The sequence below is a fragment of the Macaca nemestrina genome, chromosome 1 (assembly GCF_043159975.1).
Source record: "Macaca nemestrina isolate mMacNem1 chromosome 1, mMacNem.hap1, whole genome shotgun sequence".
Lineage (NCBI taxonomy): Eukaryota > Metazoa > Chordata > Mammalia > Primates > Cercopithecidae > Macaca > Macaca nemestrina.
In genome coordinates, this window is record NC_092125.1 from 30,154,751 (window position 1) to 30,170,347 (window position 15,597).

At 37.0% G+C, this 15,597-nt stretch overlaps 1 protein-coding gene across 9 annotated transcripts in view; it reads left to right on the forward strand.

The window, feature by feature from the left end:
- The window catches only part of LOC105484426 (dynamin 3), a 564,467-nt gene that overhangs the window by 456,120 nt on the left and 92,750 nt on the right, over positions 1 to 15,597 (forward strand). For 5 of the 9 annotated variants that reach the window (XM_071069603.1, XM_011745980.2, XM_011745978.3 and 2 more), the window contains one exon: positions 2,512 to 2,623. In XM_071069603.1, coding sequence (XP_070925704.1) covers positions 2,512 to 2,623 — 112 coding nt within the window. Of the gene's footprint in view, positions 1 to 2,511; positions 2,624 to 10,898; positions 10,911 to 15,597 lie in introns of all 9 variants that reach the window. The other 4 variants (XM_071069595.1, XM_071069594.1, XM_071069570.1 and 1 more) reach the window with 1 other exon arrangement.

Consider the following 15,597-nt stretch of genomic DNA (forward strand, 5'->3'; position numbering starts at 1 on the left):
ATCACAAGCATACCTATACACCAAGAACAAACAAACAGAGAGCCAAATCAAGAGGGAACTCCCATTCACAATTACTTCAAAGAGAATAAAATACCTAGGAATCCAACTTACAAGGGATGTGAAGGACCTCTTCAAAGAGAACTACAAACCACTGCTCAACAAAATAAAAGAGGACACAAACAAATGGAAGAACATTCCATGCTCATGGATAGGGAGAATCAATATTATGAAAATGGCCATGCTGCCCAAGATAATTTATAGATTCAATGCCATCCCCATCAAGCTACCAATGACTTTCTTCACAGAATTGGAGAAAAACACTTTAAAGTTCATATGGAACCAAAAAAGACCCCTCATCGCCAAGACAATCCTATGCCAAAAGAACAAAGCTAGAGGCATCACGCTACCTGACTTCAAACTATACTACAAGACTACAGTAACCGAAACAGCATGGTACTGGTACCAAACAGATATATAGACCAATGGAACAGAACAGAGACCTCAGTAATAACACGGCACATCTACAACCACTTGATCTTCGACAAACCTGACCAAAACAAGCAATGTGGAAGGTACGCCCTATTTAATAAATGGTGCTGGGAAAACTGGCTAGCCATATGTGGAAAGCTGAAACTGGATCCCTTCCTTATACCTTATACAAAACTTAATTCAAAATGGATTAAATACTTAAATGTTAGACCTAAAACCATAAAAACCCTAAAAGAAAACCTAGGCAATACCATTCAGGACATAGGCATAGGTAAGGGCTTCATGACTAAAACACCAAAAGCAATGGTCACAAAAGTCAAAATTGACAAATGGGATCTAATTAAACTAAAGAGCTTCTGTACTACAAAAGAAACTACCATCATACTGAACAGGCAACCTACAGAATGGGAGAAAAATTTTGCAATCTACCCGTCTGGCAAAGGGCTAATATCCAGAATCTACAAAGAACTTAAACAAGTTTAAGAAAAAAACAACCCCATCAAAAAGTGGGCAAAGCATATGAACAGATCTTTCTCAAAAGAAGACATTTATGCAGACACATGAAAAAAATGCTCGTCATCACTGGTCATGAGGCAATGCAAATCAAAACCACAATGAGATACCACCTCACACCAGTTAGAATGGCGATCAATAAAGTCAGGAAACAACAGATACTGGAGAGGTTGTGGAGAAATAGGAATGCTTTTACACCCTTGGTGGGAGTGTAAACTAGTTCAACCATTGTGGAAGACAGTATGGCGATTCCTCAAGGATCTAGAACTAGAAATACCATTTGACCCAGCCATCCCATTACTGGGTATATACCCAAAGGATTATAAATCATGCTGCTATAAAGACACATGCACACATATGTTTATTGCAGCACTGTTCAGAATAGCAAAGACTTGGAACCAACCCAAATGTCCATCAGTGACAGATTGGATTAAGAAAATGTGGCACATATACACCATAGAATACTATGCAGCCATAAAAAAGGATGAGTTCATGTCATTTGCAAGGACATGGATGAAGCTGGAAACCATCAATCTGAGCAAATTATCACAAGGACAGAAAACCAAACACCGCATGTTCTCACTCATAGGTGGGAACTGATCAATGGAATACTTGGACACAGGGCGGGGAACATCACACACCAGGGCCTGTCATAAGGTGGGGGCTGGGGGAGGGATAGCATGAGGAGAAATACCTAATGTAAATGACGAGTTAATGGGTGCAGCAAACCAACATGGCATATGTGTACCTATGTAACAAACCTGCACATTGTGCACATGTACCCTAGAACTTAAAGTATAATAATAATAATAATAATCTTAAATTAAAAAAAGAAAAGAAGGTTATCTCTAGGCTGTGGAAACTGGATAATTGTTACCATTTTAATTCTTTTCTCTACTTTCCAAATATTTAAAAATGGGCATATATTGCATTTTATGTATTATCAGGAAAAGAAATGTAAAGGGAAAATACTGTCCCAGTTATAAATATGCACTTCACTGGCACCTCACCCTATTAAACACTAGTTATTAGTCTTTCCTTTTCACAATTTAATGAGCATTTCTGTTTTGCATCTGGCATTGTCTTTTAGGTTTATAAGATTATTGCCATGCATCTTAAAGTTTTATGAGCTATTTAGTCATTTAGACTCGTAAAATATCTTCAGAGAATTGATCTAGCTGCTGAGCGATAGCAATTCCTTCCCCACAGCACAAGTTCCAATCAGTTCACACCCAGTGTAAAATATTTAATACATTTGTATTTACTTTTTAATTTTGTAGCAGTACAGATAACTCTGAGCTTTGTAATGTGATTTTTAAAAAAAATTATATTGTAAATACATGTAGAAATTCACTAACTATTTTAAAGTAAGAGTTGTTTTTGTTTTCCTCCAGTGACTGTCAGAAACTGTCCGTTTGGATTGTCACTTATATCATCATCGTCTACAGCAACATAAAATGACTTTGAATTTGGTTCAAACTAAAAGCATGATTTTTTTTTTAACTCCAGGAATGTATACAAAGACTATCGCTTCCTTGAGCTGGCATGTGATTCCCAGGAGGATGTCGACAGCTGGAAGGCATCTCTGCTAAGAGCGGGGGTCTATCCTGATAAATCAGTAGTAAGTTGGATGTATCTCTTATTTAAAAATTATTATTAGCTATGCTTAAGAAAATATTAATCCTACATACCATATACTAGAGAAACTAGTTTTCTTACTGACTTAATTAATTCATCACACTTTTAACTGATACTTCGTTTACTCTTTTTATATTTTTTAACAATGCTTTTTCCTTATTAGATTTCTATTTGAAGAAGTTAATCAGTATATTTGTTAAAGAAAATGTCCTACTCAGCCATAAAACACAATATATGCAGTCTCAGCCCAATGCAAAGTTTTTTGTTTTATTTTAAAATTTCGTTTTTCTCTATATGCTATTTCATACTTATAATGGTATTAATACAATCAGTATATCATCAGTCATAACAGCAACATTTTGACTTGCTTAAAATATACTCATTTTAATAAAAATCTATCCCCTTTCATTATGTCTGTATTTCCTGTATCCATAATTATATCTGTGTGCAAACTCTGTTTAATGTCCTCATGAGTGTGAAAGAACAAAAAGAAATATATTCCTTTTTCCACTTATCTTTATTAATATGCTTCGCGTGTCTTTAAGACACTTCTCTCATTCAAGTTAATAAACAGACCTTTTCTTTGTGTTCTTTGGAAAATGTAATATTACACAGTCTAGTCTAAATTTAAACAGAAGTCCCACCCAACATATGTACACCCGCCATTAAACAGACTCTGCCACTGAGTGGACCTCTCCACTTGCTGCTTCCTCCTGAATCTCTAGATTGTCCAGGTTTCTCCCCGGAACTAAAGTACTGACACTAAGCCTTGGGGATTTACTTCAGCTTAACTCCTGAGGTGCCTACTTGGCTCTCGATCAGTTTATAGGAATGATCATGCATGAGTTGGGTCCTTTTCAGGTTCAAAATAGGGAGAGAGTCTTTTCAAGAGAAAGTCTGAGATACGGGTGAAACATAGGACAATTAAGGTATTTCTAGGGGGGTTTCAGGGCTGACCACATCTCTGGGGTTATATTAAAATTTAACAGAGTTTCAGGGATACAGGATTGAGGACTTGCACCAAAATGTCCTCCTCTTTGCTGTTATTTTAACTCACACATAGACCTCTTTACGCCATTCCATGCTATACTTGTCATCCTATACCTGTTTGGCACCTAAAACTATGAACTTCCCACAATATGCTTTGTGCCCTCCAAGTGGAAGTTAAACTAGATGCTTTCCTGTCAATAGCCAGGAGTCCAGAAGCATTCATATATGATTTTCATGATTGTTGTCGAGTTGTTCTTGTGTTACATGCATAGATACTTGCATAGATATGTACCACTCAATACTACATGTGAGAAGTCATTAAACATCACAGTACCACTTTTACTTTTGTTTTTACCTCTATTACTTATTACTCTTGCCTATCCATTGATGGTAGTGTGTTTAATTTTACAAATGTTCTATATTAAAAATGTACATATACCTAATTTTTTATTAATTCATTCCACACAAACCTTTGGAGCATATGCTTTTTGCCAGCTGCCATTCCTGGCACTGGCGATACAGAGGTGAACAATAGCAATAAAGTTCTGCCCACGCTGAAGCAGACATTAAACAAGGGAGTGAATAATAATAATTGTGCACCATTATTTAAGATAGCGATAAGTTCTATAAAATGTTAAGTAAGTTAAAGGGACAGACAGTGAGAGTAAGGGGCAGGTGAGCTTTATTTTAGTCAAGGTGATGAGGGAAGGCCTCTTCGAAGAGTTGACATTTGAGCAGGCTCTTTAAAGAAGGGAGGGAGTACAGGATCTGGAAGTCTGAAGAAGAGCACTCTTGGCAGAGGATAGCCAGTGCGAAACCAAGCTCAGTGTCTTAGAGGAGCACCAAGGCCAGTGTGTCTGGAACACTGTGAGGGAAGACAAAGGTGGTAGTTGGTTAACGAAGAAAGGGATCAGGGAGCAGGTGATGTAGACCTTGAAGGAAGGGGCGAGTCTTTTGAAATTTATTCTGAGTGAGATGGAAGTCACTACTAGGTTTCAAGTCACTTAGTGACATAAGATTTATGTATTTAAAAGCTCATTATGGTTGGAAATGATGAGAGGTAGTAAAGCATGTGGGTTCAAGCATGGGGTGTTGTGTCACACCACCTATATTTACATTCCAGGTGCTTCCTTCAAGCTGTGAGGTCTTGGGCAGGTTACCTAGCCTTTCCGCATTTCAAGATTCTCGTTTCTGAGATGAAGATAACAATAGTCTTTTACAGGGCGGTTGATAGGATTAAATGAGATAATGCAGGGAAAGCATTGAACAGGGCAGGTACAAGTAAGCACTACATTTTCATCTATGATTATAATTATTATGATTCTTATTATGAACATTTTCATCAAAACGACTTTCTTTAACAGCTAGGGGAAGGTTGAAATACTGTGAATATTACCATATAGCCCAGTGAGATTATAAACGCTTTATTATTTTCTCTCTTCCAAATATGCTTGTATGCTTGATTATTTGTCAGTGTGTGTGTGTGCACGCATGCGTGTGTCTGCCTTAACATGCAACTATAATGTTTGTGAAAATGTTTTGTTAAGTCATGATTTTGTAAATTAAACCTCTTTTAAATGCACTAGACAAGTCTGCTATTTAAACAAAAATAATGCTTAGCCAGGCATGGTGGCACACACCTGTGATCCCAGCTACGAGGGAGAGAAGGATTGCTTGAGCCTGGGAGGTCCAGACTACAGTGTTCATGCCACCTCACTCCAGCCTGGGTGACAGAATGATACCCTGTCTCAAAAACAAAAACAAAAACTTATAATGAGTCTCTTATGAGGGAAAAACTGTCCTAGAAAATCAGTTATTCATCTCCCAGTAAACTGGCTGGATTTTTATGTATTCATAGCTCTACATCAAAAAGACAAATAAATATTTTCTATTTTTAATTAGAATACTGAATTTTAAGCAAATCTCACTACATAATCTGTTTTGATTCTTTTTATATCATTTTTATTTGTTTGTAAACACATATTTGGTATAATTGCTTAGAAGATCAAGACAAAGGAACTTTTAGTACATACCAAAGGCAACACAGGAAATTAAATTTAGCAGTATGCAATGATGTTGCCTTTTCTCAGTTTTTATCATAAACAATATTTGCATTTCTTATGCACCATGTAGTCCTACAGGTTATATTACATAACTGCTTAACTTTCAGATATTTAAATGGCAGCTAACTGATGAAATTAACTAGAATGCTTATCTGAAGTTTCTATTTTGTGAACATCACTTATATTTGGGGGAAGGAAATTATTTTTAGGTAGTTATTCCTAATTTAGAATAACCTAATAACAGATGCCTTTGTCTATGTAAATTTTTAGAATGTCTAAGTAGTATGATTTTGCTTTCATATCAATAAACCATTGAGTCTACAAATCAGTCAGTTGCTACCCTAATAATGAAACATTTATGTGTCATGCATGGACATGAGTCTAAACTTAGAAAGTTCTGCTTTCTGTACAAGATACTTCTATTTTGACTGGAAAGAAATCTCTATATAGATCATTTTAAAAAATTGTGTACGTTTGACATCATTAGATAAATAACCATAACCCAAATTTGAATGAAATGCTGTTTTAGACAGATCTTATTTTCTAGTAAGGTTATATATGCACACTTTAAAAAATAACATTCTCATATATATTTTTATTCATCACGTCCAAGTAATGAAATGGTTTTATGTCACTCAAATCAAAATCTTCTGCTCCCCTGTTTCTTTTGTCTCTTAAGTTATTTATCTTGGGGTTTTCCAAAATTTTCTTTCTTTCCTTCCCTTCCATCCCCTTTCCTCCTTTCTTTCTTTCCCTTCATCCATCACTATTAAAGTGGACTCTACAGATTCAAAGATTAAAAAGATGATTCCTACTTAATAGGAATTCTAAGCCTAGTGAAAGAGAAAGATGCAAATAAATGCTCTACAATATGATAAGAACTACAGTGGATATCTGTACAAAATACAACAGCCCTACTATTTTTCCATATGGATTTTCTATTTACTTTTACTCTCTTTCATCTTTCTGGATCCAAAGCAAAATGTAGAATTTTTGTCTGAGTAGTGGCATCTATGGCTCTAAATGAGGAGTCCTGGATTCAGGCTACTGACTTGCTCTGTAAATTTACACATAACTTCCTCTGAGTCACAGACTTAGCATTCTACCAGTCACCTGATATTTCTGAGCAGCCACAATATTTTAAAACTGTATTTAAATCTGAATTTGGATTTAGCAGAATTTTATTTTTTCCATTTCTATTTTCTGTGGTCACTAAATTGAAATTACAACCATTGTAAAATTTGATATCATTAAGAAAATATGTAGGACGTTATCCAGTTTCAAAGTAAAGATGTCTCTAATGTAATTCATTAATAGTTATTTTCACAGATGAGACTGAAATATAATCAATCTGTATTGTGTGTGTGTGTTTGTGTATCAGTCATAAGAGGCTACGATTAGACAACTTTTAAAGGATTATTTTATTGACACATGTACATAAATTTTTCCTACATATGTGATTATAAATAAATGTGAATTTGATTAAATATCTAAAGAACATGATATAACAAACAACTGACTTTTCTGGCACAGTTTTGTTGGCTTACAATATTTAAATTATATAAAACATGAAAGAATTCCAAATTTAAATTCCTTGAAACATAATGTGTGCCATGGAATGAGGTAGACTTCCAGTCAAATCCACTCACAGTTGAAGCCTTAGCCCACCATTTACTAGCCATGTGGCTCAGGCAACTTACTTAACCTTCCAATTGTTGATTCGTCTCTAAACTCAACTTAATGCCTTCCTCAGAGTGATTTTATAGGATTAAATGGAGGTTCTTCTGCATCACAACTAGTTCAGTGCCTTCAACTGGATGAATGTGTTCAATGTCTCATAGCCTTTATTTATTTATTTATTTATTTATTACACTTTAAGTTCTGGGATACATGTGCAGAACGTGCAGGTTTGTTACATAGGTATATATGTGCCGTGGTGATTTGCTGTACCCATCAACTAGTCATCTACATTAGGTATTTCTCCTAATGCTATCCCTCCCCTAGCCCCCCACCCCCCGATAGGCCCCAGTGTGTGATGTTCCCCTCCTTGTTTACACTGTTGGTGGGAGTGTAAATTAGTTCAACCATTGTGGAAGATAGTGTGGCGATTCCTCAAGGATCTAGAACCAGAAATACTATTTGACCCAGCAATCCCATTACTGGACATATACCCAAAATTCTACTATAAAGATACATGTACACATATGTTTATTGCAACACTGTTCACAAAAGCAAAGACTTGGGACCAACCCAAATGCCCATCAATGATAGACTGGATAAAGAAAATGTAGCACATATACACGATGGAATACTATGCAGCCATAAAAAAGGATGAGTTCATGTTGTTTGCAGGGACATGGATGAAGCTGGAAACCTTCATTCTCAGCAAACTAACACAACAACAGAAAACCAAACACTGCATGTTCTTACTCATAAGTGGGAGTGGAACAATGATCTTTTTATTATTTAAAATCATTGTGTCCATGAAGCTGTAATTCCCAATTAAGTATTACTTCCCTTCTCTTAGGAAACTATCAATGGGATTTGGGTGTGTGAAGGAGAATTTCCCATCTATTGGCTAAGCAAGCTGAGTTGTTTAAAGGGAGATCTGATGCACTCTGTGGGGACAGGCCAGCCTCCATCAGTCAGTCAGGAGTGAGCAGAGAGGCTGTCAGGAGCTGAGAATTCACAAGCCTGCTCTCAGATGCCCGCTTACTGGTAGGAAGTCTGAAACAATGTCCCGGAAACAAATTTGGTGCAAATCCAGTTTTGCATATTTACTAAGTCTGACACCTCAGAGCTTTTAAAGAGGTTTTATTAGCTGTATATATAAGTGGTCTTCCCCTATCGTGTATTTTTCTTAAGAGATTAAAAATGATGGCAGGAAGTGAATCACGCTGGAACTTCACCATTCCTTCTGAACTCAGGACTCTCCCAGCCATAACTCATGCTCTTAGGTCTGCTTTGCAGATTGAAACCACTTTACAATGCAGTCCTTTCGAAACGTCAGAAATTCCTCTTGGACAAACTCTGAAAGTGAATTTTTCTCTGTGTCAAATAACAGGAGAAAAAGTCTCTGCGTTATTGTAGGAGAAGAAGAGGAATGGCCACAGACCTGCATACATATTTATTAAAGTGGTGATGACCCCTCATGTGCATTTTTTCAGCAGTCTAATAATGCAAGACTTAAAATGCCCGGTACTTAGCACCCAACACATAACTTTGTTCTTAGCATTTTTAGCAGAACTTAGAAGAGCTGCATGACCAATTCTGAAGAGTCTTAGTTTTTCTTCAATGAAGTGCTTTCAGGGATCTAAACATAAATTGCTGCCACACAGAGCAGTGAAGGGAATTATAAAGCATTTACATTTCACCATTCATGACTGTTACGCCTCTCTCAGAATAGACAGTTGGGAAATGATTGAATGAAACAAGAAATGGCCAAGCCACACCACGTCCTCCGCTTGTGTGTTTCTTGTATTTAAGGATTAAGGCCTCCTACTCTGTGACATCATTGTTGCCACTACAAACAGAACCATCTGCCATCGAGTGGGGAAGCCAGTCATTCCCTAATGTGCAAAAATACTTGGTTGAACTCCTGAAACTTATTTGGTAGATCAAAAGCTGCACTGCTGTGGAATGCAATAAACTCCATCTGTTTGAGGTATTTTCAGCAATATTGCACTTCTTTGGAGAACCAGGGTCCCATTATTCTCTAAAATAGATTTTTATTCCTGGTAAAATTCCTAGTGGGGATCTTTATTGCCTTATTGAACAGTTGGCATCATTTTTAAAAAGGACTCTTTTTTTCCCTTCATTCATTCTTATGCCATTATTTATGTCTCAGATAAGCCAGTGTGTTAACGGTTATATCATAGCAACTCACAATGCCAAGAAACTTCTCTTCACTACTTTATCAGTGTCTTTAAATTTACGTTTTCTTTATTAAATATGATGGTCCCTGGATTGGGCATTTGCCTAGATCATGAATTGGCATTGTTCTCCAGAAAACAAACTCTCCTGGGATCATTACCTTATTGCTCTCCAGAAAATATCTGTATATATTATTTCCCCCTCCGCATCCTCAACTTAAAACTAAATGCCAGATCTGCAGCCAGACCTGTGACTCCACCCGGTTCTAGGTCTCCACAGATGCACACACTTTACTCACAGCTCTCTTCCACCCTGTGTCTCAGCGAGAAATTCCTTCTGGGCCCCTTGTGAGAAGAGTTCAGATCTGTTCCCGGCCCATATCCCATCACGTCTCCCCCACAGGATCTGACCTTGTGAGGACTTGGGCTGCCCCGGGAGTAATGAATCACCGTCTTATTTTTTTAGGCCATATGTGAGTTAAATTGTTTGATATAAATCATACTCTTGCAGCTCAGGGTTGAAACAGGAGAGCCATTTGCCCTGCCGCCTGCTGCTCGCAGTTCTGTGTCTTTACCCAGAGAGTCGCTTTTAGAAATGACTACATTTTTGTGACTAACCTTTCCAGACCCATTTCTTGAGTGTGGACTCATGTTTGTTTTGGCAGCATCCCCACTATACAGTCCTTGCTTCCCATGCCAACCTAAGGCAAAACTCATAATTTACAAAATAAAGGAATGGTCCAGATGGAGGTCGTAACTTGGTCTGCTTACCCTGTCTCCCCAGAACCACCCACTCCTTTCCTCTGCTCTCTTTTCCTTCTTTTTTTTTTTTTTCTTTTTTCCACCTTCTTTGAAACCAAGGATGCAGTGTTTGTTTAAAAATGCACTGGCTGATGAAATTTTCCACTGCTTGGCATGTTGGAGGAGGAGCTGTCAGGAAAGGGCAAGCCGGCACACAAAATGCTCTGCCTTTCATGCTAACAGTTCACTTATTACTGATTCAAACCAATTCTTTCTGGCCGTGTTCCCATACCCCAAGTATTCCAAATAGAAAGAAAGGGGGAACTGTCATAATTTTCCGCTGTTATAAACGTATGATTTCATGTAACCTATGTGGATTCTCTGACTTGTCCATGAGCTCCGGATGCTGTATGTGTATGTATGAGATGTCAGTGAATAGTTAAATCATTTGCTTTGATTTCGCTCTAGCAAGAAAAACCTCATCATTTTATTTTTTTAATATCCAGAGAAAGAAGAAAAAAACCCTCATAAATTTAAAATAAATTTCTGTTTAACATATTTCTCTTTCTTTTCCTTGCGGCTACACACACAGGGGAACAACAAAGTAAGTTATTTGTCCTCTTGCAGCTCTTCTGTGCCCCCAGCCCCTGCTCCGCTCCTGCATGTCTTAATAGTGTTGCTGTGCATGCTAGAATGACTGTCATCTGTTACAGTGCATGAATTATATGGGGTGTGCAAATTTAGGGGAAAATGTGCATTTGCACCACCATAATGGCTGTTCTGTTTTGACTTTTGGGAAGGGAAGCATTCTATCCTTCAGGGTTGGTTATTGGCTAGTTCAGAGAGGTTGACATTATAAGGAAAGAGCCCCCACACTGAGTGTAAGGATTTTGAAGATTTAATAATGAGGACTCTTCTGCAGAAAGGGTAGCGCAATCTGATGAAATTCAGTGCAGCTGAAATTTTTGACTAAAACTCAAAGCTCTTATGTTAATGTGCAGTTACAAAAACCCCAAACTGGAGTCTCAAATAGCAGTATGGCTGGCTTTGTTGATGAAACTGAACTAGATCAGTGTTCTGGCTTTGAAGGTGCCTTAAAATGGATGGAGGAGGGTGGGGTCAACATTTCCCTTGGCTTCTGTGCCCTTGATGTCTTCCAGCTGGATGGAAGCAGGCGGGTGTGGGGAATGCAGGGGGTGGCCGAAATGTGTACGATAGCTTTGTGAAACCAGGCAACACACAGGAATGGTGGAAGTTATTCTAATATTGTCATATAGATCGATGAGCAATTTAATCGTTCATAGAGTTGCTAGTTTGTTTAAATTTTAATTCAACTTTTCCAAAAGATTAGAACTATTTCTCACTTATATTAGAAATATAGTAGTCATGTAGTTTGAGAAGATGGTCTTACATTTAGCTGGGTGATTTGTTTTCTCATTTTTTCTATGGAGATATATTAGTGCTTCATCCTACCAGGTGGCCCACTTAAAATGGGCCTCATTGAATACAATAAGAATTGAAAAGAATCTGTTATATAAGAGTTGGCCGGCATATTCAAACCAGCTGGAATTCATTAAAATTTCTGTTCATAAGCCATACATATAGAATGTAAAACAAATGTGGGAAATCTTTTGCAGTTTAATTTGATGGAATGTGCTATTATGGAATAAGTTGACATCGATGGTTGGTATTGAAAATGTGTTGCTTTATAAATTTATATCTTGATATAACTGCTTATAACCCAAGTAATAACATTTAATAAAGTTAAAGTATTACCAGAAAAGCACAAGACAGGCATTTGTGAAGGAGTAAAGAGGTGAACTCAGCCGACTTATAGTATGAATTTTAAAAACAGCAGGTAACTTTTGAAATTGATTAAAGATTTCTTCCACAAAGTAATGGCTGATATTTATAACTACCACTCTTTGAAAAGACATTTGGAAAAAATATAAAAACAATATTTTTAGTTCTTATACCATGAAATATATTTCAATTATTGAATAGTGTGTGTGTCTAATCCTGGTCATTTGTATTGCACTGAGTCTCTGTCTGAAATTTCATGTTCTGCATTTCTTTTTCTTCTTCTTTTTTTTTTTTTTTTTTTTTTTGAGACAAAGTCTCGCTCTGTTGCCCAGGCTGGAGTGCAGTGGTGCAGTCTTGGCTCACTGCAAGCTCCGCCTCCCGGGTTCACGCCATTCTCCTGCCTCAGCCTCCCAAGTAGCTGGGACTAAAGGCACCTGCCACCATGCCCTGCTAATTTTTTGTACTTTTAGTAGAGACGGGGTTTCACCGTGTTTGCCAGGATAGTCTCCATCTCCCGACCTCGTGATCTACCCGCCTCGGCCTCCCAAAATGCTGGGATTACAGGCGTGAGCCACCGTGCCCGGCCTGTGCTGCATTTCTTATTTGCAAGCAAAACAAAACAAACCTTTAAAAAGTACCCTGGACTAATTGTGAGTGCACTAATAGGGAGCCTGTGCATGCTGAAGACCAGGGAGCCAGCTGCTGACCCTTGGGGGAGGTGCTAACTCTCAGACCACTCAAGAAGCATTTAGGATTTGTCTCTTTCACTAGTGGATTCACTGATGAGTTAAGAATGTTTGTAAAATTTATCCCCCCACCCACACACACACACACAAAGAAACCCACTTCTCCTTACCAGAAGCCATCCATTTGTTGTGTCCTATTTGGTTAAGTTTTTCTGGATAAAATAAAATATTCAGTTTAATACAGTTTACTGATTTTCAAGTCACTAAATACAATGAGAAAATTCAAAAATTTTAAATTACGGTTCATTAAGGGTTTCCCTAGGATGATGCAGAAGGCTCTTCAGGTTCTCCAGGTGCCCTTAGTTACCATCTGTAGCTGAACACTTGCGCATGTGCTGTGAGGACAGCTTTGGGTGCTGGTTAGAGGGCTAATGTTAGTTGAAGAGTATCAAAGATACAAGCACTTACTGTTTTGATTTTGAATTAAAGAAGTGAGTACTTTGGAGGTGCTGGTATTTATTGCCCCATGCCTTATTTTTAATTGTTATGAATAAGTGATAGTTTGTGGAAAATATAATGCTTATACTTTTTAAATATGGTCATTATACTGACCATAGACTCTGGCACACACACACACAAACACACACACACACACACACACACACACACACACACAAACTCTTCAAATCACAAACAGCACATCTGCATGTTATTTTCCTGTAGCTTAGAATTTCAGTATAAATGGAAAACACTGGAATACAAGCTGTGCTGTCTCCGGAGTATAGATCTGGATTCTTCAAAAGGAGAATATGAGATTCCTTTTTCCTCCCATGCTGGAATGCTTGTTCTGAGTTGTCCCCAAGGCAACATACCTGAATTGTTGCCTACCATATACGTGAGCCAGCTGTAAAGTGTGACTCATTTTAGACTTGCAAAGGCTAATTGTTTATCTAGTGCATGGTATTTTATTATTTATTGCTATTAAACAGACTCTAAATAAAATGAAGTCTGCTCAAACTAATGTTTTTTAAGATAAGCAGGATAGATTCATCTTTCCACATACATTAAGTGTAGTGCACACACATGTGCACACATACATATAACCTGGGGTATATGGAACAATCCTGTTGTTTGTTTTCTCAATGACAGCCAAGTTGATCTGCTTCATCCATCTTTAAACTATATTTAAAGTTTCGGAGCTAATCCTCTAAACTCCAAGAAAACTAACTTCTACAATAGATATGCATTTAGATTCACATTATGAATGCTTGATGGAACAAAACATCTAGGTTCACATTCTTCCTGCACAATCATATGTATGTTGTTATTCTCCTTGAAAAGCAAATTTTCCTTTTGTGAGGAGATCACAGTTGCTCAGGAAAAATTTTCCTTCCAGGCCTATTACTTATTTTTCCCTTTGAAAATGTTTTCCTGTTGGCATAGTGATTTCCTAAATTGCTCAGGGTAGAGTCTATCTATCTCCTCCTAAGATGGGTTTCCCTGGACCGCAGATTCCAAGTCAATGTCTTCACTAGAAAGACCAGAATCCAGGACACCCTGAGTCAGCTCTGGGAATGTGAACAAATATATACAGAAAAAGGGAGGTTGTTTTGTTTTTTAAACTTGTTTCTTGAGTACAAATGTAAATCAGAATGTTATTTTCAGAATGGAGACCTTAGGTAAAGAATTAATCTCCATGTTGTGTCTTAAGAGACAAGCCATTTGATTTTCTTCTTGAATGTGATGGCTTCTCTTGGTGGACAATTTTAGAAATTTATAGACTTTTAATTTAATTTTTTATTAAATACTTGGAGTTTCAGTTAAATATTTTTGATACTAAATTAGGCAAGTTAAAGGTAGAGAAAATCTTAACATGTAAGGAGTAAAAATATACCAAAAGCCCTAAAATTTTTTTAACGATGTTGGTATAGATACACAAATGAAAACTAAAATGAATCCTAGATTCAGAAATCAATGCTTCAGAAAGTTTCAGGTTACAAGGAAAAGCCACATGTAACCTTGTGCCTTAGGAATCTTTTGTTGCTTTTAAAAAAGAAATGTATAATCACTTAACTTCAGTATTGTTAAACTAAAGGACTCTTATATTTTCCCCCACAGAATTTAAGGCTGACTGTATTGCTTAGAGAGAAGGATCATTTTAAAGAAGAAATAGAACAGAAACATGCTAAAACAGAATTTTAAAATTACTAATTAAATTCTAGTTAGGCTAAAAGCAAAAATTTTATACACATCGGAGGGCCTTCATATTTAAGAAAAGAAGAATGAAAGGCAAATCAGATGAAGAACTGTTTTTACAACATTTAAGAAACACTTTGTCTAGTGATTTCCTAACATGTTCAGCAAGGCCAGTGGACAAGGTCAGCCTTCATTCGTGGGAAAAGTGGTTATCACCGGGAGTGATTATTTTGGTGATCCGTTGGATTCTAGCACTCATTTGCAAAGATAAAATTTACCAAATCAAATGGTACCAAAGTATATGTATATTGAAGAGCACAGATATTAAATCCGTATTAATTAGTTACGCCTCTTTACACCAAACCCTCAGCTCCTAAATTATTGTCCTTGGTTGTGGATGAGAGAATATAGATAGCCACTGAAAACTCATCCTCACAGTGTGAAAATGCCTTTCTGATGATGTGTGTTATAATCATGGTGAATGAAACGAGCAGAGAATACAGTGTCATAATGTACATTTTCTTTGTATTATTTAAAACGCATGACCAAAAGTCAGAACACTCTAAGCAATTTAGGTATGGTCAGCTCAATTATTTTATTTCAATA